The sequence below is a fragment of the Danio rerio genome, chromosome 23 (genome assembly GCF_052040795.2).
Source record: "Danio rerio strain M-AB ecotype USA chromosome 23, GRCz13ab, whole genome shotgun sequence".
Classification (NCBI taxonomy): domain Eukaryota; kingdom Metazoa; phylum Chordata; class Actinopteri; order Cypriniformes; family Danionidae; genus Danio; species Danio rerio.
Genome location: NC_141043.1, coordinates 49,855,437 through 49,876,520, shown reverse-complemented (window position 1 = coordinate 49,876,520; position 21,084 = coordinate 49,855,437). Strand labels below are relative to the sequence as shown.

The window sequence follows — 21,084 nt, the reverse complement described above, 5'->3', positions numbered from 1 at the left end:
GCCCTGCAGACTGGCCTGTTCTTCTCCAAATGTCTGGATGTATATTTAGCGCTGTATATTTGCAGATGAGCACCGTCAGCTACAATGAGTCACGTTTTTCTCTAGCGGATTCATGTTTCGCTTGCTAACGTTCCTGTAATTCGTCACTGGAACATTAGCTGGTGATCTGTGATGCATCAACGACAGGCTGAAATATCAGGTGAGGCTGCCAAAGCTCATTTCTGCCACATGCATTTGCCCACATAGAAATCTGATCATATATGCAAATCACATACTTGACATACAACTTCATGTTTGGGTTTAACATATAAGACATTCATATGAAAATTTGAAAGAATGGATGCTTACATATATGTTTTTAAGAATTGGTATTACTAATATGTACACACACTCACCGGCCACTTTATTAGGTACACCTTACTAGTACCAGGTTAAACCCCATTTGCCTTCAGATCTGCCTTAATCCTTCATGGCGTAGATTCAACAAGCTACTGGAAATATTCCTCAGAGATTTTGCTCCATATTGTCATGATAGCATCACACAGTTGCTGCAGATTTGTCGGCTGCACATCCATGATGCCAATCTCCCGTTCCTGTTCTTAGCTGACAGGAGCGGCACCCGGTGTGCTCTTCTGGTGCTGTAGCCCATCCGCCTCAAGGTTGGCCGTGTTGTGTGTTCAGAGATGCTCTTCTGCAGAGCTCGGTTGTAACGAGTGCTTATTTGAGTTACTGTTGCCTTTATATCAGCTGGAACTAGTCTGGCCATTCTCCTCTGACATCTGACCTCATCAACAAGGCATTTGCGCCCACAGAACTGCCGCTCACTGGATATTTCCTCTTTGTCGGAGCATTCTCTGTAAACTCTAGAGATGGTTGTGCGTGAAAATCCCAGTAGATCAGCAGTTTCTGAAATACTCAGAGCAGCCCGTCTGGCAGCAGCAACCATGCCACGTTCAAAGTCTCTTAAATCCCCTTTCTTCCCCATTCTGATGCTCGCTCTGAACTGCAGCAGATCCTCTTGACCATGTCTAAATGCCAAAATGCAGTGAGCTGCTGCCATGTGATTGGCTGATTAGACATAACAAGCAGTTGGACAGGTGTACCTAATAAAGTGGCCGGTAATTGTGTGTGTTTGTATATATATATATATATATATATATATATATATGTGTGTGTCTCAAAATATACAGTATGTTGCATATATTTTATATATATGGGACTGTTTTATTTTATATAAGTGAAATCTAAATATTAATTAATTGTGCACTCAAATGACGAATGCTTGAGCTGAAAATGAGCTGAAACAACACAATTCTTGAGCTGTTTGGTGGATAACTGGATTGTTTTATGCTCAGTTCACGTAAATTTGTAGAAACTAAAAAGTTAATTCCTTCATGTTGTCTCAACACAAATATATTGTGTAGAACGCAGTATTTTTCAGTGTATGTGTATGTAATCAGCCTATATTTCAGTGTGTCAGATGTCTACATGTGTGATGAGGAGATTTAAATGATGCTCTTCAGATATTCTGATGAACTCTTACAGGAGAGTGTGTGATACTCTGGTTTTCCCGCAGGTATGCTGTGGATAAATGTGATTGTGAGCTGATTTCTGCACACCTGCGCTCTCTGATAAACATCCCGAGCGTCTGTCAACATTTGGCTGAACTTCACACGCCTGATTGGCTGAATCACGTCCCAGAGACCCTTTTGATGTCAAACGGAGCCTTCTGATTGGCTGTCCTGTAGAGATGACCTTTGATTGGCCGCCACTTCATAATCATCAGGCATTAAGAGCGTTTATACTGTACAATCAGGCCCATTTCTGCTGGTGAGAGCTGTAAAATTACACGTCTGTCAGAGCAGCAGACGGAGCTTGAAGGAGAAGAGCTTTATAAGGGCTGAAACTGGGCCAGAGTTACTCAAAACTGCCTTTGTTTAGGCAACGGGAAGAGATTAAAGACAGAAAGCGTGGAGATAGACGTCTAATGCAGCTGGATTAAACAGAAGATGTGATTGTTTCCTTCGTGAACTGATGTGCAGCTTCATTCAAACAGGCAGAAAGCAAGATTTGAGCATGAGCTATAGTGAGCTAACGCACTAATATAGGGTGTATGCATTGGGACTTTTCATTTTCAGCCAGCTCAAGCCCCAGTAAGCAAAGAATTCTGGCCCAGATTTGGCATAAAGCTGGCACAGCAGGCGTTTATCTGACACTGGCTCACAGCATGTGGGCCTAACATGGCCCTGGTTTGGCAGAGGTGGCACTGTCTTTAAGGCGACACACAATATTTGGCCCCGATGTGAATAATTGATATGTGGGCCATGTAAGTTTCTCCTGTCTTGACCCATGTTAAAAATACATTCTTATTATTTGAAAATAAGTGAAGTTTATTTATAAACTAATTTCGAGAGGATCACGTGCTCATGATTGTTCAAATCTGTTCCAGCATTAGCTAATGACTAATTATCCTATCAGACGATCCTTAACTCACTATAAATAGCCAGAGTTTTCTCATCTCACTATCTTCATCTTGAAGAACCCCCCCACCCAACCCTACTTTCCCTTCTTTCAAACAGGCGACACGGTGGCCAGTGATTAGCGCTGTTGCCTCACAGCAAGAATGCCCCTGGTTTAATTCCCTTCCAAATGAGGCGACATTTCTGCGCGGAGTTTTGCTCGTTCTCCTCGTGCTCGTGTGGGTTTTCCTCGGGTCCTCCGGTTTCCTCCAACAGTTCAAAAACAAGCACCCTAAACAGTTTATCCAAATATCTTAAGCCAAACTCTGAGTACACCTTCAGCATCCATATCTGACACTTAGCTACAATAAGCTGGACAGGGAGTCATCGAGATCTACCTGAGCTCAAACTCCGCTGCAACAGGAGGGAGCCCAGGGCTCGAGGATCTCATAAGCTTAAAGCTCTCTCCTGGGACAGCACGCCAAACAAGCTTTATTATCAAGTGTCAACTCTTAAAATAAGAAAAAAATCGACCAATCAGGCTGCTTCGAGCGAGCACACCCATAGCACACCTAAAGCGCAATGCTTCATGGGTTTATCGATTTCATTACAGTCGTGACACACCAACATATCTAGCCCATTTCAGGCTCAGTTATGGGTCATTACCTTGGCTGAGACTTGGTCTAGAAATGACCCGTGTTTGGCCCTGGTCTGGAAGCTGGATCTAGTCATGTACTGTAATTCACTGCAGAGTTTGGGCCAAGCAAAAGCTGATAGTGTGGGCCAGAGCTGAGCCAGAGATAGTTTGCTATGTGGGATACGTCATCTTTTTCATTAAGACTGAACACAGACTGAATACTTTTTTTCTAATTTGGAGTAAATGGATTGAGTATATTTCACCAATGTGCCCGGATTATTCTTCAATTGTCACTTTTAAAAATAATATCACGTGTCTAAATATGAGTATTTTTTTCTTCTTTAAATGAAATCTTCTAAAGGATTTATAGCTTCTACTGTTTATAGCTGTTGTTGTTGTTAAAGGGAAGAAAATACTTGTGCAAGATCTGTAAGCCTCTTTCTGTATGAGAGATTATGTAAATTATATATGTAAAAAGTGAATCTGAGAAGGAATTACCTGTTGGAAAACGGCTGGGCAAACCTGTTTGAAAACAGTAATTATATCTGACACACCAACATATCTGGCCCAGTTCAGTCTCAGTTATGGGTTATTAACTTGTCTGAGACTTGGCCCAGATATGACCCGTGTTTGGCCTTTGTCTGGAAGCTAGACTTGGTCCAGTCATGTGGTGTAATTCACTGTGGCATGTGGGCCAAGCAAAAGCTGATTGTGTGGGCCAGAGCTGAGCCAAAGATAGTTTGCTATGTGGGGCACTTCCAGTGTAGTCTAGTGCAATGGCAGTAAAAGTCACACCGTTTAAGATCTGGGCTGCGTTCCTATTCACATGCTTCTACTACAGCTTATAAGTGTGTACTTTATCTGGTTTGAGTGTGCAAGCTTTGGGACTACTTCCTCATTATCAGAGCCTTCTGCTGCTTAGTTATGAGCCCTGTCGATCATCACACATCATCCTCAATTCTGTCATACTTTATTTCCTACATTATTGTAGAATCAGGTTAATCTGCCGTTTACGAGCCTCTCACACAGGGAAATCTCCTCAGGTGTTTGGACATCTGAATGCAGAATTATCCGTCTTTATAGAAGTTCACACTGGTATTTTTGTACAGTTGATGAGTTTATTCTTTGTTGTTTAGAGTGAAAAGAGGATTTATTTACAAATATTCCAGCTTTGCGCTTAAATCTAATTTGCATCCACACTCATACACTAGTGTTATAGTTGATCAGTTCCCCTATAGCGCATGTGTTTGGACTGTGGGGGAAACTGGAGCACTCGGAGGAAACAAACGCCAACACGAGGAGAACATGCAAACTCCACACAGAAACACCAACTGACCCAGCCGAGACTCAAACCAGAGACCTTCTTGCTGAAGACAACAGCGCTACCCACTGAGCCACCGTGCCGCCCTTAAAAATAACATATTTTAAATATGTTTAAGTAATGTGTTAGAAAATTAATGTTATTATCACATGCTACTGCATTACCTCCAACACTGCTGATTTGAGACATTTATCCCTTTTTATGTGGATGCCATGTACAATACCACATGGATAAACAGCATGCTTCATCAGTATTGTAAGTTCTCCTGTAAGGTATAAAAGTCACTAGTGAATTCTTGTCACATATGCTCTAGAAAAAGAGATGGACTGAATCAATATTGTGTGTGTGTGTGTGTGTGTGTGTGTGTGTGTGTGTGTGTGTGTGTGTGTGTGTGTGTGTGTGTGTGTGTGTGTGTGTGTGTGTGTGTGTGTGTGTGTGTGTGTGTGTGTGTGTGTGTGTGTGTGTGTGTGCGCGTGTGTGTGTGTGTGTGTGTGTGTGTGTGTGTCAGTATGAGCTGTTATAGATGATCCGTCTGTGGTGAAGTGCTGAATTAAGAGCGTGTTTGATTACGCCGCGGAGGGGAAATGAAGACGATGTAACCTGAGGAGGAATCATCTTCAAGGTCAGAACAGAAACACTCCCTACACTGCAAACAATTCTGTTCTTACGCAGAGATTATGCCTTATTTATAGTCCAAATATCTCAAAATTATTAAATCGAGAAGCATTTAGAGAAGCACAAAATAAAGTGTTTTCATAAATAAATGAGGAGAGTTTCTCCTCAAAAGAAGCAGGATAATCTGCCGATGTGGTGAACAGAATAATCTTGTTAAATCTAAAACTATTATTCTGCTTCCCCCAATGTCGGATTCTTCTGCTTGTTTTTGTGTAAAACTCTCTTCTTTTTGACTCAGTATTTCTGAAAGCAGCACTATATTTCTGCTTGTTTAATAAAATTCTTCTTGATTTAAAAATTTGTAGGAGTTTGGAGTGTTGGAACAATTCGGTTTTCGTCCGGGCTGTGGTACACTGGACCAGCTCTATACCTTCGCCAGGGTGCTCGAGGGTTCATGGGAGTATGCCCAACCAGTCCACATGTGTTTAGTGAACTTGGAGAAGGCATTCGACCGTGTCCTTCGTGGCATTCTGTGGAGGGTGCTCGGGGAGTATGGGGTCAAAGGCGATCTGTTGAGGGCCGTCTTGGCCCTGTATGAACAGAGTAGGAGTCTGGTTCGCATTGCCGGCAATCAGTCAGACTTGTTTCCAGTGCATGATGGACTCCAGCAGGGCTGCCCCTTGTCACCAATTCTGTTCATCATTTTTATGGACAGAATTTTAAGGCGCAGTCTTGGGCTGGAAAAGGTTCGGTTCAGGAACCACAGGATTGAATCTCTGTTATTCGCAGATGATGTTGTTCTGTTGGCTTCATCAGACATGGACCTTCAGCATGCACTGGGGCGTTTTGCTGCCGAGTGTGACACAGCTGGGATGAGAATCAGCATCTCTGAGTCCGAAGCCATGGTGCTCCACTGGAAAAAGGTGGTTTGCCATCTCCAGGTTGGAGGAAAGTTCTGACCCCAGGTGGAGGAGTTCAAGTATCTCTGGGTTTTGTTCAGGAGTGAGGGAAGGATGGAACATGAGATTGACAGGCGGATTGGTGCAGCGGCAAAAAGGAGCCGAAAGGCAAAGCTCTCGATTTACCGGTCAATCTACACTCCTCCTCTTACCTTTGGGTCAAGACTGAAAGAACAATATCTCGGATACAAGCGGCCGAAATGAGTTTCCTTCACAGGGCGCACTCTTATAGATAGGGGCTCTGTCACCCGGGAGGAGCTCAGAGTAAAGCCGCTGCTCCTCCACATCCAGAGAAGTCAGCTGAGGGGGCTCGGGCATCTGTTTCTGATGCCCCCTGGACGCCACCCTAGGGAGGTGTTCCAGCCATGTCCCACCAAGAGGAGGCCTCGGGGAAGACCCAGGACACGCTGGAGGGACTATGTCTCTTGACTGGATTGGGAACGCCTCAGGATCCCCCCGGAGGAGCTGGACTGGAGGAAGAGTCTGGGGAGAGGGAAGTCTGGAGTTCTGTCCTGAGACTGCTGCCCCCGCGACCCGGCCCCGGATAAGCAGATGAAAATGAATGAATGAAATTAATAAATAGATGTTTGGACCAGAAACAAGACAAAAACAAAATTTTTGCAGTAACTTTCATATTAGAAACAAACATGTACTACAGAAGTCAAAGGCTTCATTGAGTTCAACAGAGGAAAGAAACTCAGACATGATGAATAAATGATGGCAGAATTGATATTTTTCTGTGAACTGTGCCTTTAATGGCAGAAGGCATTTAAAACCAAGCATTCAAGCATGTGCTGATGAGTGCGTGTGTGTGTGCGTGTGTGTGTGTGTGTGTGTGCGTGTGTGTGTGTGTGTGTGTGTGTGTGTGTGTGTGTGTGTGTGTGTGTGTGTGTGTGTGTGTGTGTGTGTGTGTGTGTGTGTGTGTGTGTGTGTGTGTGTGTGTGTGTGTGTGTGTGTGTGTGTGTGTGTGTGTGTGTGTGTGTGTGTGTGTGTGTGTGTGTGTGTGTGTTTATGGTGTGTTTATGGTGTTACAGGTCTGCTGTGTCTCGTTCTGGATGTTCATGTCCTTCAGAATGAGCTTCTCCAGAGTCAGAAACTGCTGGTATTCCTTCAGTGTTTCCGCGTCCACTTCCTCTTCCTGTTTTGGAGGAGTCACCAGCTCCTGATGAACAGCAGATCACATCAACAGGTTCAGCATTTTACAGTATATAATGCAGAATAAACTTGCTTGTGCTTTACTGAAGTCATTTATGAGTACATGAATCTAGTGAGCACCGGGGGGTGGGTGTTGGGGGGGAGGGAAAGGCGCCTGGTCAACTCTGATATCATTGACTGTTATTTTCGATTCTGATATCCACGACTGTTATCATCAATTGTGATATCGTTGACTGTCATCATCGATTCGGATATCATTGACTGTTAGCGTCAACTCTTATAACATCAACTGTTTTTGTAGACACTGATATCATCAACTGTTATCATCAACTCTGTTATCATCAATTGTTATCGTTAACTCTGATATTCGACTAATATCATCTACTTTATGTCAACGTTATTATACTCAACTGTTATCATCGACTCTGATATCATCACCTGTTATCAACATATATTATCGCCAACTCTGATATTGTCAGATCTGTTATTGTCGACTCTGATATTGTTGACTGTTGTCATCAACTGTTATTGTCGACTCTGTTATCATCAGCTGTTATTGTCAAGAGTTACTGTCAACACTGATATCATCAAATCTGTTATCGTTGAATAGATATCGTCTGATTTTGTCAACTCTGACATCATCAACTCTGTTATCATCGTGAACTGTTATTGTCAGCTCTGATATTGTTGACTGTTATTGTTAACTCTGTTATCGTCAATTGCTATCATCAACTCTGATGTCATCGACTGTTATCATTGACTTTCTTATTGTCAACTCTGTTATTGTTGATCATGAACGTCAACTCTGATGCCATCGACTGTTATGATTAACCTTCTTATCGTCAACTCTGATATCGTCGAATGTTATTGGCAACTTTGTTATTGTCTGCTTCGTTATTGTCGATTCTGATAAAGTTGACTGTTTTTGTCGACTCGTGTCATCAACCGTTATTTTCAACTCAGGTATCGACTGTTATCGTCAACTTTGATATCGTCAATGCTGATATCGTCAACTCTGATACTGTCAACTCTGTTATCGTCAATTCTGATATAGTTGAGTCAGATTTTTTTGACTCAGACATCGTCAACTCTGTATCGTCAATTCTGCTATAGTCAATTCTGTTATCGTTGACTCTCATACCATCGACTGTTATCGTCAACTTTGACATGGTCGACTATTATTGTAAACTTTGATAACATTGATTGTTATCATCAACTCTGCTATTGTCAATTGTTATTGCAACTCTGATATCGTCAATGCTGATATCATCAACTCTGATACTGTCAACTCTGTTATCGTCAATTCTGATATAGTTGAGTCTGATTTTGTTGACTCAGACATCGTCAACTCTGTATCGTCAACTCTGCTATAGTCAATACTGTTATCGTCGACTCTCATACCATCGACTGTTATCCTCAACTTTGACATGGTGGACTACTACTGTAAACTCTGATAACATTGATTGTTATCATCAACTCTGCAATTGTCAATTGTTATCGTCAACTCTGATATCGTTGACTGTTATCCTAAACTTTGTGATTGTACACTTTGTTATTGTCAGCTCTGATATTGTCAACTCTGATGTTCGACTTTGATTTCAACTAGTTTGTTGTCAACGTTATTATTGTCAACTGTTCAGTAATCATCGACTCTGATATTGTCACCTGTCATCAACAAATATTATCGCCAACTCTTGACTTCGACTTTGATATCATTGATTCTGATTTCATTATCTGTTATTGATGTCAAATCTGTTATTGTTGACTGATAGTGTCGACTCGGATTTCGTCGACTCAGAAGTTGTTAACTCTGTTATCGTCGTCAACTCTGTTATCGTCAGCTCTGATATTGTTGACCGTTATCGTCAACTCTGTTATCGTCAATTGTTATCGCCAACATTGTTATCATCAACTCTGATGTCATCGACTGTTATCGTCAACTCTGATATCGTCGCCTGTTATTATCAACTTTGTTATTGTCAACATTGTAATCATCAGCTTTGATATTTGACTTTGAAATCATCTACTTTGTTATTATCGACTTTATTATCATAGATTCTGATATCATACCATGTTATCGGCAACTATTATTGCCAACTCTGATATTGTTAAATTTGTCATCGTCGACTTTTATCATTGTCTGTTATTGTTGACTGTTATCATCAACTCTGTTATCGTAAACTCTGTTATCGTAAACTGCTATTGTCAACTCTGATATCGTCAGCTCTGCTATCGTCAACTGTTATCATCAACTTTTACATTGCGGACTGTTATCAAGAGTTATCATTGACACTGATATCATCAAATCTGTTATCGCTGACTGTTATCGTCAACTCTCTGATATCGTGAAATCGGTTATCCTCAACTTTGTTAACAATAAATTAGACAACAATTAGTAACAGAACCACATACTCCCTATCAAATTTAAGCATTTTGCATTATTTTAGTATAAATAATAGATCAAATTTACAGTAAATTACGCATCTGTTAAAAACAAATAAATGGAAAATGTTTGAAATTGTTATCAAATCATTTGATTTCTACTGAAATTTGCAGTCATTTTCCAGAACATCAATCTCAAGAGAGTCCGTCTGTGAATGAAAATCATTAAGTGTTTTCCTGGATTCCTCCAGCATGGAGTGTCTGCGGGCGAAAGTGTGTTTCCGAGACAGACGGCAGCATACTTTCATATTTAGTAAATATATTCAGCAAGTCTGAGCGGATCTGGAATCACTCAAACACACATTCCTGCTGGAGCACAGCTGCTGAAGAGGGTTCATCTGTGTTTGCCATCAGCTTACACACACACACACACACACACGCGCACACAAACACACACACACACACACACACACACACACACACATACAGCAGTACACACACAGACATACACACATTAAACAACCACACACACATTTACACATTTACATTGCACTTTTTAACCCATTTTGTCCATGTTTAACTAAACGTTTAGTTACAACAGGTGTAGAAGTATACATATGTACACGCATGTTCAAATATGTTATGTACTGTTTCATAGTTCTACATAAAATGTTCATATATATACGGCCGTATTTCAGGTTTCTGCATGGGTTTGTTTTAGTGTTTCTCACCGTCTTCTTCTTCTGCTGTTCAGCTTCCGTCTCCTTCTTCTTCTTCTGGTGATCGCTCTGTCGTTTCTCGAAGTACTGCAGCCGCTCTTCTTCCTTCTCGAAGTACTTCTCCACATTCTGCCTCTGCAATGAAGCGGTTGGTAAAAGTGATTCAGTGATTCTCTGCAGTTTTCATCAAGGTAGTCATTGTTTTCCTCATCTGAAACACTGTCATGCTAATGTTTGTTTATTGAGAGAATGTTATTTGAGGTTTATAGAAAGTAAGAACTCTCCTAAATGTGTTCGTTTTTTAAGTTTGATTCATTTGAGTGAACTGATTCAGTTGAGTGATTCACATTAATAAAGCAGTTCAGTAAAGTGTTTTTACTGGATGTTTTGTTAACTTTTGGTCAAAGCAGCATGAAAAAGTCAAATATATATATATATATATATATATATATATATATATATATATATATATATATATATATATATACAGTTGAAGTCAGATTTATTGCCCCCCCTGTTTATTTTTCACCCAATTTCTGTTTATTAGAGAGCAGATTTATTCAGCACATTTCTAATCATAACAGTGTTAATAACTCATCTCTAATAACTGATTTATTTTCTCTTTGTCATGATGACAGCTCATAATATTAGACTAGATATTCTTCAAGACACTAGTGTTCAGCTTACAGTGACATGTAAAGGCTTCACTAGGGTAATTAGGGTAAAGTTAGGGTAATTAGGCAAGTCATTGTATAACAGTGGTTTGTTCTGGAGACAATCCAACACTAATATTGCTGAAGGGGCCAATAATATTGAGCTTAACATGGCTTTAAACATTTTTAAAACTGATTTAATTCTTTAAAAACTTTAAACACTCTATACAGTAAATGAATAGATGTCATTGTATTAGGCTATTGCTGCACATTGATTTGTAAAAACTGAAATATAACAAAACTAATGTAAAAGTTTAAACCAATCCCAAGCCAAATAGCTTACACAAATCATCTCTTCATATACAGAAAGGAAAATGCAGCATGAGCAATTTGTGGTCTAAATTAGACTGTATAATTTCAAAATATGAAGCAAAAACCAAACGTTCTGAGTTTAGTTTTAGGGATAAAACATGACCGATGAGCTGCAGATGAGCTCTGTTTATTTTGCACACATCGTTAGTCGGAAGAAGTGAACAGTTAATCTGTGCAAGTTAATTAACAGAGAAAACAATTGTGTCTGTCCTTCTTCAATCCTCACACTGAGCATCTGCTTCTGTGTTTTGGATTGGACTGAAATGTGCTTAGCCACGCCTCTCTTATACCGCTAGTTTGCTATGAGGGAATAATGCACAAATAGAAAGCCCCGCCCCCTACTCAATATTCAGATTCAGTTGTAAGTGCATCAACACACTGGAATAAAAGTCTCTGCATCTTCAGCTTAAGGTGTTTTTACTGAAATATTTTAGGGTCAGAACAGCACACAGCAAACAGAAGCCCCTGCTTTAAGTGTCTCCCAATTTATTTGCCGATTTTATTTGTGGATCGTCACATATTTGAATAGATTTTCAACCAGTTTATCGGTATGTCGTGCATCATTTGATCTCTGACCTCGTTGCTGGAGGATCTGCGCAGGCTCCCCGGGATCTGCAGGATGTGCAGGGTGCCGAGACGGTCCGACACCGCCAGAAGATTCTGTTTGGCTGTGGAAGAAACTGATGCTGAGTCCAGTGCAATTAAGACCATTTCAGATTTGGTCTCTAACGATTATTAAAAATGTGTAGTATATAAATAAATAAATAAATATTCCAAACTTTTTGCAGCGGTCAACTAAAATCTTAAATTAAGAAGCATGAAAGATTCAGGATTAACACTTACTGATGATTGATTATAAAGCGTTCAGCATGCTGTCCCGGGAGAGAGCCCAAACCTCATAAGATCCTCGAGCCTGGGGCTCCCTCCCATTTGCAAGGCGAGAGGGGAGTTTGAGCTCAGGTAGACCTTGAGAACTCCCCTGCTGTAGTAGCTAATGAACAGATAGTGATCGCTCTTAAGAGATAACCACTGACTAGGAGCATGTCTGTGGTGCTGATTAGTCAATTGTGTTTTTGATGGTGAGAGGAAACCGGGGAACCCATTTGAGCACAGGGAGAACGTGTAAACGTCTGGCTGGCTTGACAAGGACTAGAACCAGTGACGTTCTTGCTGTGAGGCAACAGTGCTAACCACTGGGCCACCGTGCCACCCATCTAGGAAAGGAGGAGGAGTAGAATTCCAGGAGTTTTCCGAGAGACAGAACAATACAGGAGAAGGGTGGGAGATGGGTCTGAAATGGGGAAAACGGGAGTGTTGGCAGGTATGGACTCAAATCCTGCACAGTGGTCAGAGGGACTGTGAGCTGTTCTTCTTCAGAATAGTGTTCAGGTCACTACTGACGCTGCTGGAGGAAAACCTTCCCTCACTCGGTCCTCCAAAACACTCCAAAGGGCTCAATAATGTTTAGATCTGGGTACTGTTCAGGCCATGGGATTGGTTCAACTTCACTGTCATGTTCATCAGACTGATCTGTCTTCAGTCCTGCTGTGTGTTTCGTTGCATCATCATCCTGATACACACCATTGCCTTCAGGATACAGTGTTTGGCCCATTGGATCACATGCTCCTCCAGAATGGTTGGGTCGTCTTTAGCAGTGACCCATCGCCCATCTAGCTCCAGTACTGGGCCTTAGGAACGCCATGATATTAAGCCCAAACCATTACTGATCCCCCCCCCCATGCATCAGCAGTCTCGGTGGGCCGCTTCTTTGGGGCTTCTCCACACCGTAACTCTCCCGGATGTGGGAAAGACAGTGAAGGTAAAGACACACACATTATGGACACACACACATGCATTTTTGTCTTATGGCCCAATGATAATCATTTTAAATATGCAGCTGATGGCAGCAGTGCTGATGTTCTGTGTGTGTGTGTGTGTGTGTGTGTGTGTGTGTGTGTGTGTGTGTGTGTGTGTGTGTGTGTGTGTGTGTGTGTGTGTTACCGGAGCAGGTCTGTGTGCGTATGCAGCTGATGGCGGCAGTGCTGATGTTCTGTGTGTGTGTGTGTATGTGTATGTGTGTGTGTGTGTGTGTGTGCAGTGTTTGTGTGTATGCGTGTGTGTTACCGGAGCAGGTCTGTGTGCGTATGCAGCTGATGGCGGCAGTGCTGATGTTCTGTGTGTGTGTGTGTATGTGTATGTGTGTGTGTGTGTGTGTGTGCAGTGTTTGTGTGTATGCGTGTGTGTTACCGGAGCTGGTCTGTGTGCGTATGCAGCTGATGGCAGCAGTGCTGATGTTCTGTGTGTCTGTGTGTGCAGTGTTTGTGTGTGCAGTGTTTGTGTGTGTGTGTGTCTGTGTGTGTCTGTGTGTGCAGTGTTTGTGTGTGTGTGTGTGTGTGTGTGTGTGTGTGTGTGTGTGTGTGTGTGTTTGTGTGTATGCGTGTATGCGTGTGTGTTACCGGAGCTGGTCTGTGTTCGTATGCAGCTGATGGCTGCAGTGCTGATGTTCTGTGTGTCTGTGTGTGCAGTGTTTGTGTGCAGTGTTTGTGTGTGTGTGTGTGTGTGTGTGTGTCTGTGTGTGTCTGTGTGTGCAGTGTTTGTGTGTGTGTGTGTGTGTGTATGTGTGTTTGTGTGCAGTGTTTGTGTGTATGCGTGTGTGTTACCGGAGCTGGTCTGTGTGCGTATACAGCTGATGGCGGCAGTGCTGATGTTCTGTGTGTGTGTGTGTGTGTGTGCAGTGTTTGTGTGTATGCGTGTGTGTTACCAGAGCTGGTCTGTGTGCGTATGCAGCTGATGGCAGCAGTGCTGATGTTCTGTGTGTGTGTGTGTGTGTGTGTGTGTGTGTGTGCAGTGTTTGTGTGTATGCGTGTGTGTTACCGGAGCTGGTCTGTGTGCGTATGCAGCTGATGGCGGCTGTGTGTGTGTGTGTGTGTGCAGTGTTTCTGTGTATGGGTGTGTGTTACCGGAGCTGGTCTGTGTGCGTATACAGCTGATGGCGGCAGTGCTGATGTTCTGTGTGTGTGAAGGCTGTCGGCTGTTCTGCAGCAGGTCCCACACCTCCACATCTCCATCCTCCCTCCCCATGAAGAGCACAGCGGGCCGCGACCGAGACCAGTGACCTGCCGAGAACATCGACTTAGAGTACACCGACATCAGCAACGGCCCACACTGACGAGGAGACACACAAAACACTCAGGTTGTGGGTCACTTATCAGGTACTGATTACAGATTACATGACAAAATGCTTTGTTCATTATATAGTGCCACATATTTATGGTAATCTCACTGATTCTGCATTCAATTTAGATTACTTTCATCGTAATGTAATCTGACTACTTTTGGATTACATTTAGATTACTTTTATGGTATCGCAATTTGACTACTTTTGGATTACATTTAGATTACTTTTATGGTATCGCAATTTGAATCCTTTTGGATTACATTTAGATTACTTTTATGGTACGGCAATCTGACTACTTTTGGATTACATTTAGATTACTTTTATAGTATGGCAATTTGAATCCTTTTGGATTACATTTAGTTATTGGATTACATTTACTTTTGGATTACATTTAGATTATTTGTATTGTAGCGAACACTAATTACTTTTGGATTACATTTAGATTGCTATTATGGTATAGCAATTTGACTACTTTTGGATTACATTTAGATTACTTTTATGATATCGCAATTTGACTACTTTTGGATTACATTTATATTACTTTTATGGTACAGCAATCTGACTACTTTTGAATTACATTTAGATTACTTTTATGGAAGTAAAATCTGACTACATTTGGATTACATTTAGATTACTTTTATAGTATGGCAATTTTAATCCTTATGGATTACATTTAGTTATTGGATTACATTTAGATTACTTTTATGGAATTAAAATTGGACTAGTTTAGGATTACATTTAGATTACTTTTATGGTACGGCAATCTGAATCTTTTTGGATTACATTTAGCTTTTGGATTACATTTAGATTACTTTTATGGAAGTAAACTCTGACTACGTTTGGATTACATTTAGATTACTTTTATGGTACAGCAATCTGAATACTTTTGGACTACATTTAGATTACTATTATGGAAGTAAAATCTGAATACTTTAGAAATACATTTAGATTACTTTTATGGTATGGCAATCTGAATACTTTTGGATTACATTTAGCTTTTGGATTAATTTAAGATTACTTTTATGGAAGTAAACTCTGACTACTTTTGGATTACATTTAGATTACTATTATGGAAGTAAAATCGTAATACTTTTGGATTACATTTAGAATTACATTTAGATTACTTTTATGGAAGTAAACTGACTACTTTTGGATTGCATTTAGATTACTTATGGTACGGCAATCTGACTACATTTGGACTACATTTGGATTACTTTTTTGGAAGTAAAATTGGACTAGTTTTGGATTACATTTAGATTACATTTATGATACGGCAATCTGAATACATTTGCATTACATTTAGATAACTTTTATGGCAATGAAAATTGACTGCATTTAGATTATATTTGGATTACTTTTTCTAATAATGCAATCTGACTACTTTAGAATTACATTTAGGTTAAGGTTAGGGTTATTATTTAGATGAGATTTAGATTAGGGGTACATTTAGATTACTTTAGTGCCAACCCATATTTGATATCACATATATTAAAGCAGGATAATCTTGGGCTATTTTGGCAGATCAATAGCCTGAATATCTGATGTATTCTGATGTATATGGCGGTTAAATTGAATTGAATAAATAAACCTGAATTAAATTGAACATAAATGTAAATTACTTTGAACATTAAACATTAAAAGTAATTATATAGTTTATATTTATACTGACGGTGAGTCCTTCTCTCCAGATGGAGAAGCTGAATCTGCCGACAGTCAGGATGATATCTCTGAAGAATGGAGATCTGCTGACGGTGTGGAGCAGAGTGTCCTGCAGGAGGAACACATCCAGCGGTTTGGCACCTGACGGCACAAAATTATGCCTCAAATATTTAATTATAATATACCAAAAAAGATATACAAGGTTTGTACAATGCTTTTATACATTGATTTAATATCGAAATTGACATTGACCTCAATAAACATCAACATAGCACATTAATTTGCTGTCACAAAATTATTGACCACCTTTTTGACCAGCAATATAAACACAAAAAGTATTATAATATAAGAGCATTTTTATTCATCTGAAAGCTTCAATTCCAAATGACTAATTTACACTGGATTTTGTGTCCCTACAACACACGTAAACTACCTCGATGTTAAAACCACCTCAAATTAACAACGATGATTTATGATGTGACTTTAGATATTGTTTTGAAATGAAGTTATTAATTGAACATAAATTGATCTGCATTTTTGACGTGATTTCTGAAGCTCTCAGTCAGTGAGCTGTGATTAAATATATTGTCATTAAACTCCTAATAGTTTGTCTAAATAGTTCCAGAATAAAGGCTAAATGTTATGAGATATGTGTTATTATACTGTTCAGCCTCATCTGCTGTAATAATTCTGTGAATATTGGCTGTTTACAGACTTGATGTGACGGTTTGGTTAAATGAGGTTTGTTCTCCGCCAAACGCCTATGAGATTAACTCAGAGTTAGTGATTCTGGGAAATCCAGATAAAGTTTCCTCGTTTAACTGAATCATTGAACATTCGTCACCGTCTGAGAAGCACAGATTCATAATGCAATCATAATTGTGTGGTTTCCTCATTAATCGTCCAGCGGTTTCTAATCTGACAGGGAAATATCCAGCTTTAATCAGCTTTATATGGTGTGCTTGTATCCTTTAGAGCGTAAACTTGCTTATTATTGAAGATAATGTAGACTTTAGGTTCATATATTTAAGCTTGTTTTGGTAAGAGTTTTGGTTGGTTAATTGCATTTATTTTTAAAAATATTTTCATTTTCCTTCAGTTTAGCCTCTTTATGAATCTGGGGTTGCCACAGTGGATTATACAGCGTATGTTTTACACAACGGATACCCTTCCAGCTGCAACCCATCACTGGGAAACACCTATACACACTCATTCACACACAGACACACACACACACACACACACACACACACACACACACACACACTCTCCTTCATTACGGCTAGTGTAGTTGATCAGTTCCCCTATAGCGCATGTGTTTGGACTGTGGGGGAAACTGGAGCACCCGGAGGAAACCCACACCAACACGGGGAGAACATGCAAACTCCACACAGAAACCCCAACTGACCCAGCCAAGGCTTGAACCAGCGACCTTCTTGGTGAGAGGCGACAGCGCTACCCACTAAGCCACCGTGTCGCCCCAATATTTTTATTATTGAACTATTTTTATTTTAAAAATATTTATTTTATTAAATAACATAATAAAATATTTCCCAAGTGATATTTGGTGGTATTTATATAAAATATTTAGTGATTTAATTTTTTTATAATAATTTATTTTCAAAGTATTCCTTTTAGTTTAAATAAAATATAGTTGTCAGTATTTTATTTGAATTGCTTTTACATAAAAATGTATTTTCATTTATTTTTTTAAATGAAATATTTCACCAATATAAGTAAGTTTTTTTAAATTGGGATTTTAATATATTTTTTAATTATATATTTTTTATTTATTTCAATATAATTTTTAAAAATTGTATTATTATTAATTGTTGTGTTTTTTTGTTATGTCATTTAAGTATATAAATTTTATTTTAAATGAAATAATTAATCTTTTTATATTAATATTGCTTTTTAAAATCTTTTTTTTTTTTATTATGATTACAATTTTTATTGTAAAAAAATCTCATACACTAGTGCCAGTGTAGTTGATCAGTTCCTCTATAGCTCATGTGTTTGGACTGTGGGGGAAACCAGAGCACCCGGAGGAAACCCACACCAACACGGGGAGAACATGCAAACTCCACACAGAAACCAGAGACCTTCTTGCTGTGAGGCCACAGTGTGACACCACTGAGCCGTGTAGCCCCATTTAAATAGTTTTTATAATTGTATTATAATTTATTATTTTTAATAAAATATTTTACAAATATTAGCAATTTTTTTATTGAGAGTTGTAATATTTTTAAATGCTCTTTTTAATTGATTTAAATAAAATATTGATTAATTGTATTATTTTACTGTTTTTGTGAGTTTTGTTGTTATGGCATTTAATTATATTAATTAGTTTACAATAAAATATGTGATGTTTTTATATGCTTTAAAATGTATTATTATATGATTAGATTTTTAAAATGTTTTTTATTCATTCAAATAAAATATTTATTATTTGTATTGTTTTATTTTGTTTTTTAGTTGTTGTTTTGTTTTACATAAAATATTTAATCTTTTAACAATGGGGGTTTAATATTTTTTAAATATTATTTTTGAATAATTATTAAGGCTTATTATTTCTTTTGTGCAAAATAAAATGTGCTCATTTCTGTTTACTTTTAGTAAATTGTTTCACTGTTCTTCTGAAAAAAGGGGGCAGCGTGACCATTCAACAAACGGCATACATTTTGAAAGACATAAAGGTCAGTAAAACATGTACAAAAAACTTTCTTTAATGTCTATCAATTATTAGCCAATGCTTTTATCTAATGTCCTTCAATCTTTGTTATCTACTGGCCAGGCTCCCTGGGACCAAATGGAGGTTCAGGTCATTCATCACAGGTAAAAATAGAGAGATTTTTTTTCATTCAAACACTATTCTTACACCGTATATGTGTTTAAAAATATAGCTTTAGGATTTATAGTGTCTTACTCAGCATTCGTCCTGAGTCGTTGTCTTTCTCCACCTTCCAGTCGGTGTAAACCAGTTCTCCATCCTTAAAGGAACAAGAGCATTACACAAGTTTGTACACAAGCTTTACAATAAAGCATAATATTGTTAGCCTAATAATAAGCTGAAGTGTGTGTGTGTGTGTGTGTGTGTGTGTGTGTTTGTGTGTGTTTGTGTGTGTTTGTGTGTGTGTGTGTGTGTGTGTGTGTGTGTGTGTGTGTGTTTGTGTGTGTGTGTGTGTGTGTGTGTGTGTGTGTGTGTGTGTGTGTGTGTGTGTGTGTGTGTGTGTCACCTCGGTCGCGATGTAGAGTTTAGTGCTGATGTTCTGTAGGGGTTTTTGCTGTTTGGCCGACTGCATGCGGAGCTGAGCGAATACACGACTGTCTGCTCCGCTCACAGACTTATCACCTCAAAAGATGAAAATGTTTACACTTTATTATCACAATTCTTCTCTTATTCTTAAACTATTACAAACTTATTCTCAAATTATTGCAACTTTAATCTAATTAAATTAACTGTTTGTGAAACTTTTACTCTATTCTTGGTATATTTTGACTTCATTCTCACAAATTTAGATTTGATGTAAAATATTTTTGACTTTTTCTTATTTTATATTCTCAAAATATGACTTTAACTTCATAATGTTTCCTAATATATAAATATAATTTCATAAAAATAATATAATATTTTATCCTTATTATTAAAATATTGCAACTTTAATCTCAAACAATTTATTCCCAAAACTAATCTCGAAATATTGACTTTATTCTTGTTAGATTTTGACTTTATTGTTGTAATATTTTAACTTCATTCTTTAAATATTGCACTTTTAATCTCATAACATGTAGACTTTATTCTGGAAATATTGACTTTATTCTTTGTTATATTTTGACCATATTCTTATTATTTTGACTTTGTGAGAATAGTTTTACTTTATTCTCATAATTCTATTGACTTTCAAAATATTATGACTTTAAATATGTAAAATCTTGATTATTCTGTTGTCTATTTCTGAAATATTTAGACATTATTCTTGAAAATCTGACTTTATTCACACAATTCTGACATTATTCTGGTCATATTTCGACATTATTCTCACAGTATTCTAACTTTATTCTCAAAGTTTAACAACTTAACTGTTTTGACTTTATTATTGAAATATTTTGACTTTATTCTCATAATATCTCAACTTTATTTTGGTAATATTTCAACTTGAACTATTGTGACTTGTTGTGTGTGAGCTGTGGTCTGAGCTGCCGGATGAGCAGGCGCTGCAGTGTTTATAGTGTGATGGAGAATGTTTTTACAGAGCTGCTCGACTGCTTATTTAACATCATGCTGACTGCATTATTATCACCACCGCACGCCACAGACAGACCACGCACACTTTATATTGCTCTAACACACCATATACAGCTGAAACCAGAATTATTCAGCCTCCTGTGAATTAATTCATCAAATCCTTAAGGATGTTGAACAGATTGAGGAAATGTTCACAGTGTTTCCTCTAATATTTGTTCTTCTGGAGAAAGTCTGATGTGTTTTATTTGGGCTAGAATAAAAGCAGTGTTTAATAGTGTTAAACTCATGTTAAGCTCAATATTATTGGCCCCTTCAGCAATATTAGTGTTGGATTGTCTCCAGAACAAACCACTGTTATACAATGACTTGCCTAATTACCCTAACTTTACCCTAATTACCCTAGTGAAGCCTTTACATGTCACTGTAAGCTGAACACTAGTGTCTTGAAGAATATCTAGTCTAATATTATGTGCTGTCATGATGGAGAAGAGGAAACACATCAGTGATTAGAGATGAGTTATTAACACTGTTATGTGCAGAAATGTGTGAAAACATCTGCTCTCCGTTAAACAGAGATTGGAAACGAATATAAAGAGTTCAGATGGAACCGGTCGGTGAATGATTCTGAGCTCTCACCTGTATTGTAGTCTACTGTATTCTCCCTCATGCTGAACTTCAGAGGACTGTATTCACCGCTCGAGCTGATCTTTGGTAAAGAGACCTTCCACA

The 21,084-nt window shown here is 38.7% G+C and overlaps 1 protein-coding gene across 4 annotated transcripts in view; it reads right to left on the bottom strand.

The window, feature by feature from the left end:
- Positions 1-6,729: 6,729 nt before the first annotated feature.
- The window catches only part of dnai3 (dynein axonemal intermediate chain 3), a 36,876-nt gene continuing 22,521 nt past the window's right edge, over positions 6,730-21,084 (bottom strand). For 2 of the 4 annotated variants that reach the window (XM_087304978.1, XM_087304979.1), the window contains 8 exons: positions 20,992-21,076; positions 19,346-19,461; positions 19,036-19,099; positions 16,120-16,250; positions 14,233-14,437; positions 11,849-11,940; positions 10,260-10,382; positions 6,931-7,153 (listed from right to left, as the gene is read on the bottom strand). In XM_087304978.1, coding sequence (XP_087161104.1) covers positions 7,001-7,153; positions 10,260-10,382; positions 11,849-11,940; positions 14,233-14,437; positions 16,120-16,250; positions 19,036-19,099; positions 19,346-19,461; positions 20,992-21,076 — 969 coding nt within the window. In that variant the 3' untranslated portion in view covers positions 6,931-7,000. 4 annotated transcript variants of the gene reach the window in all.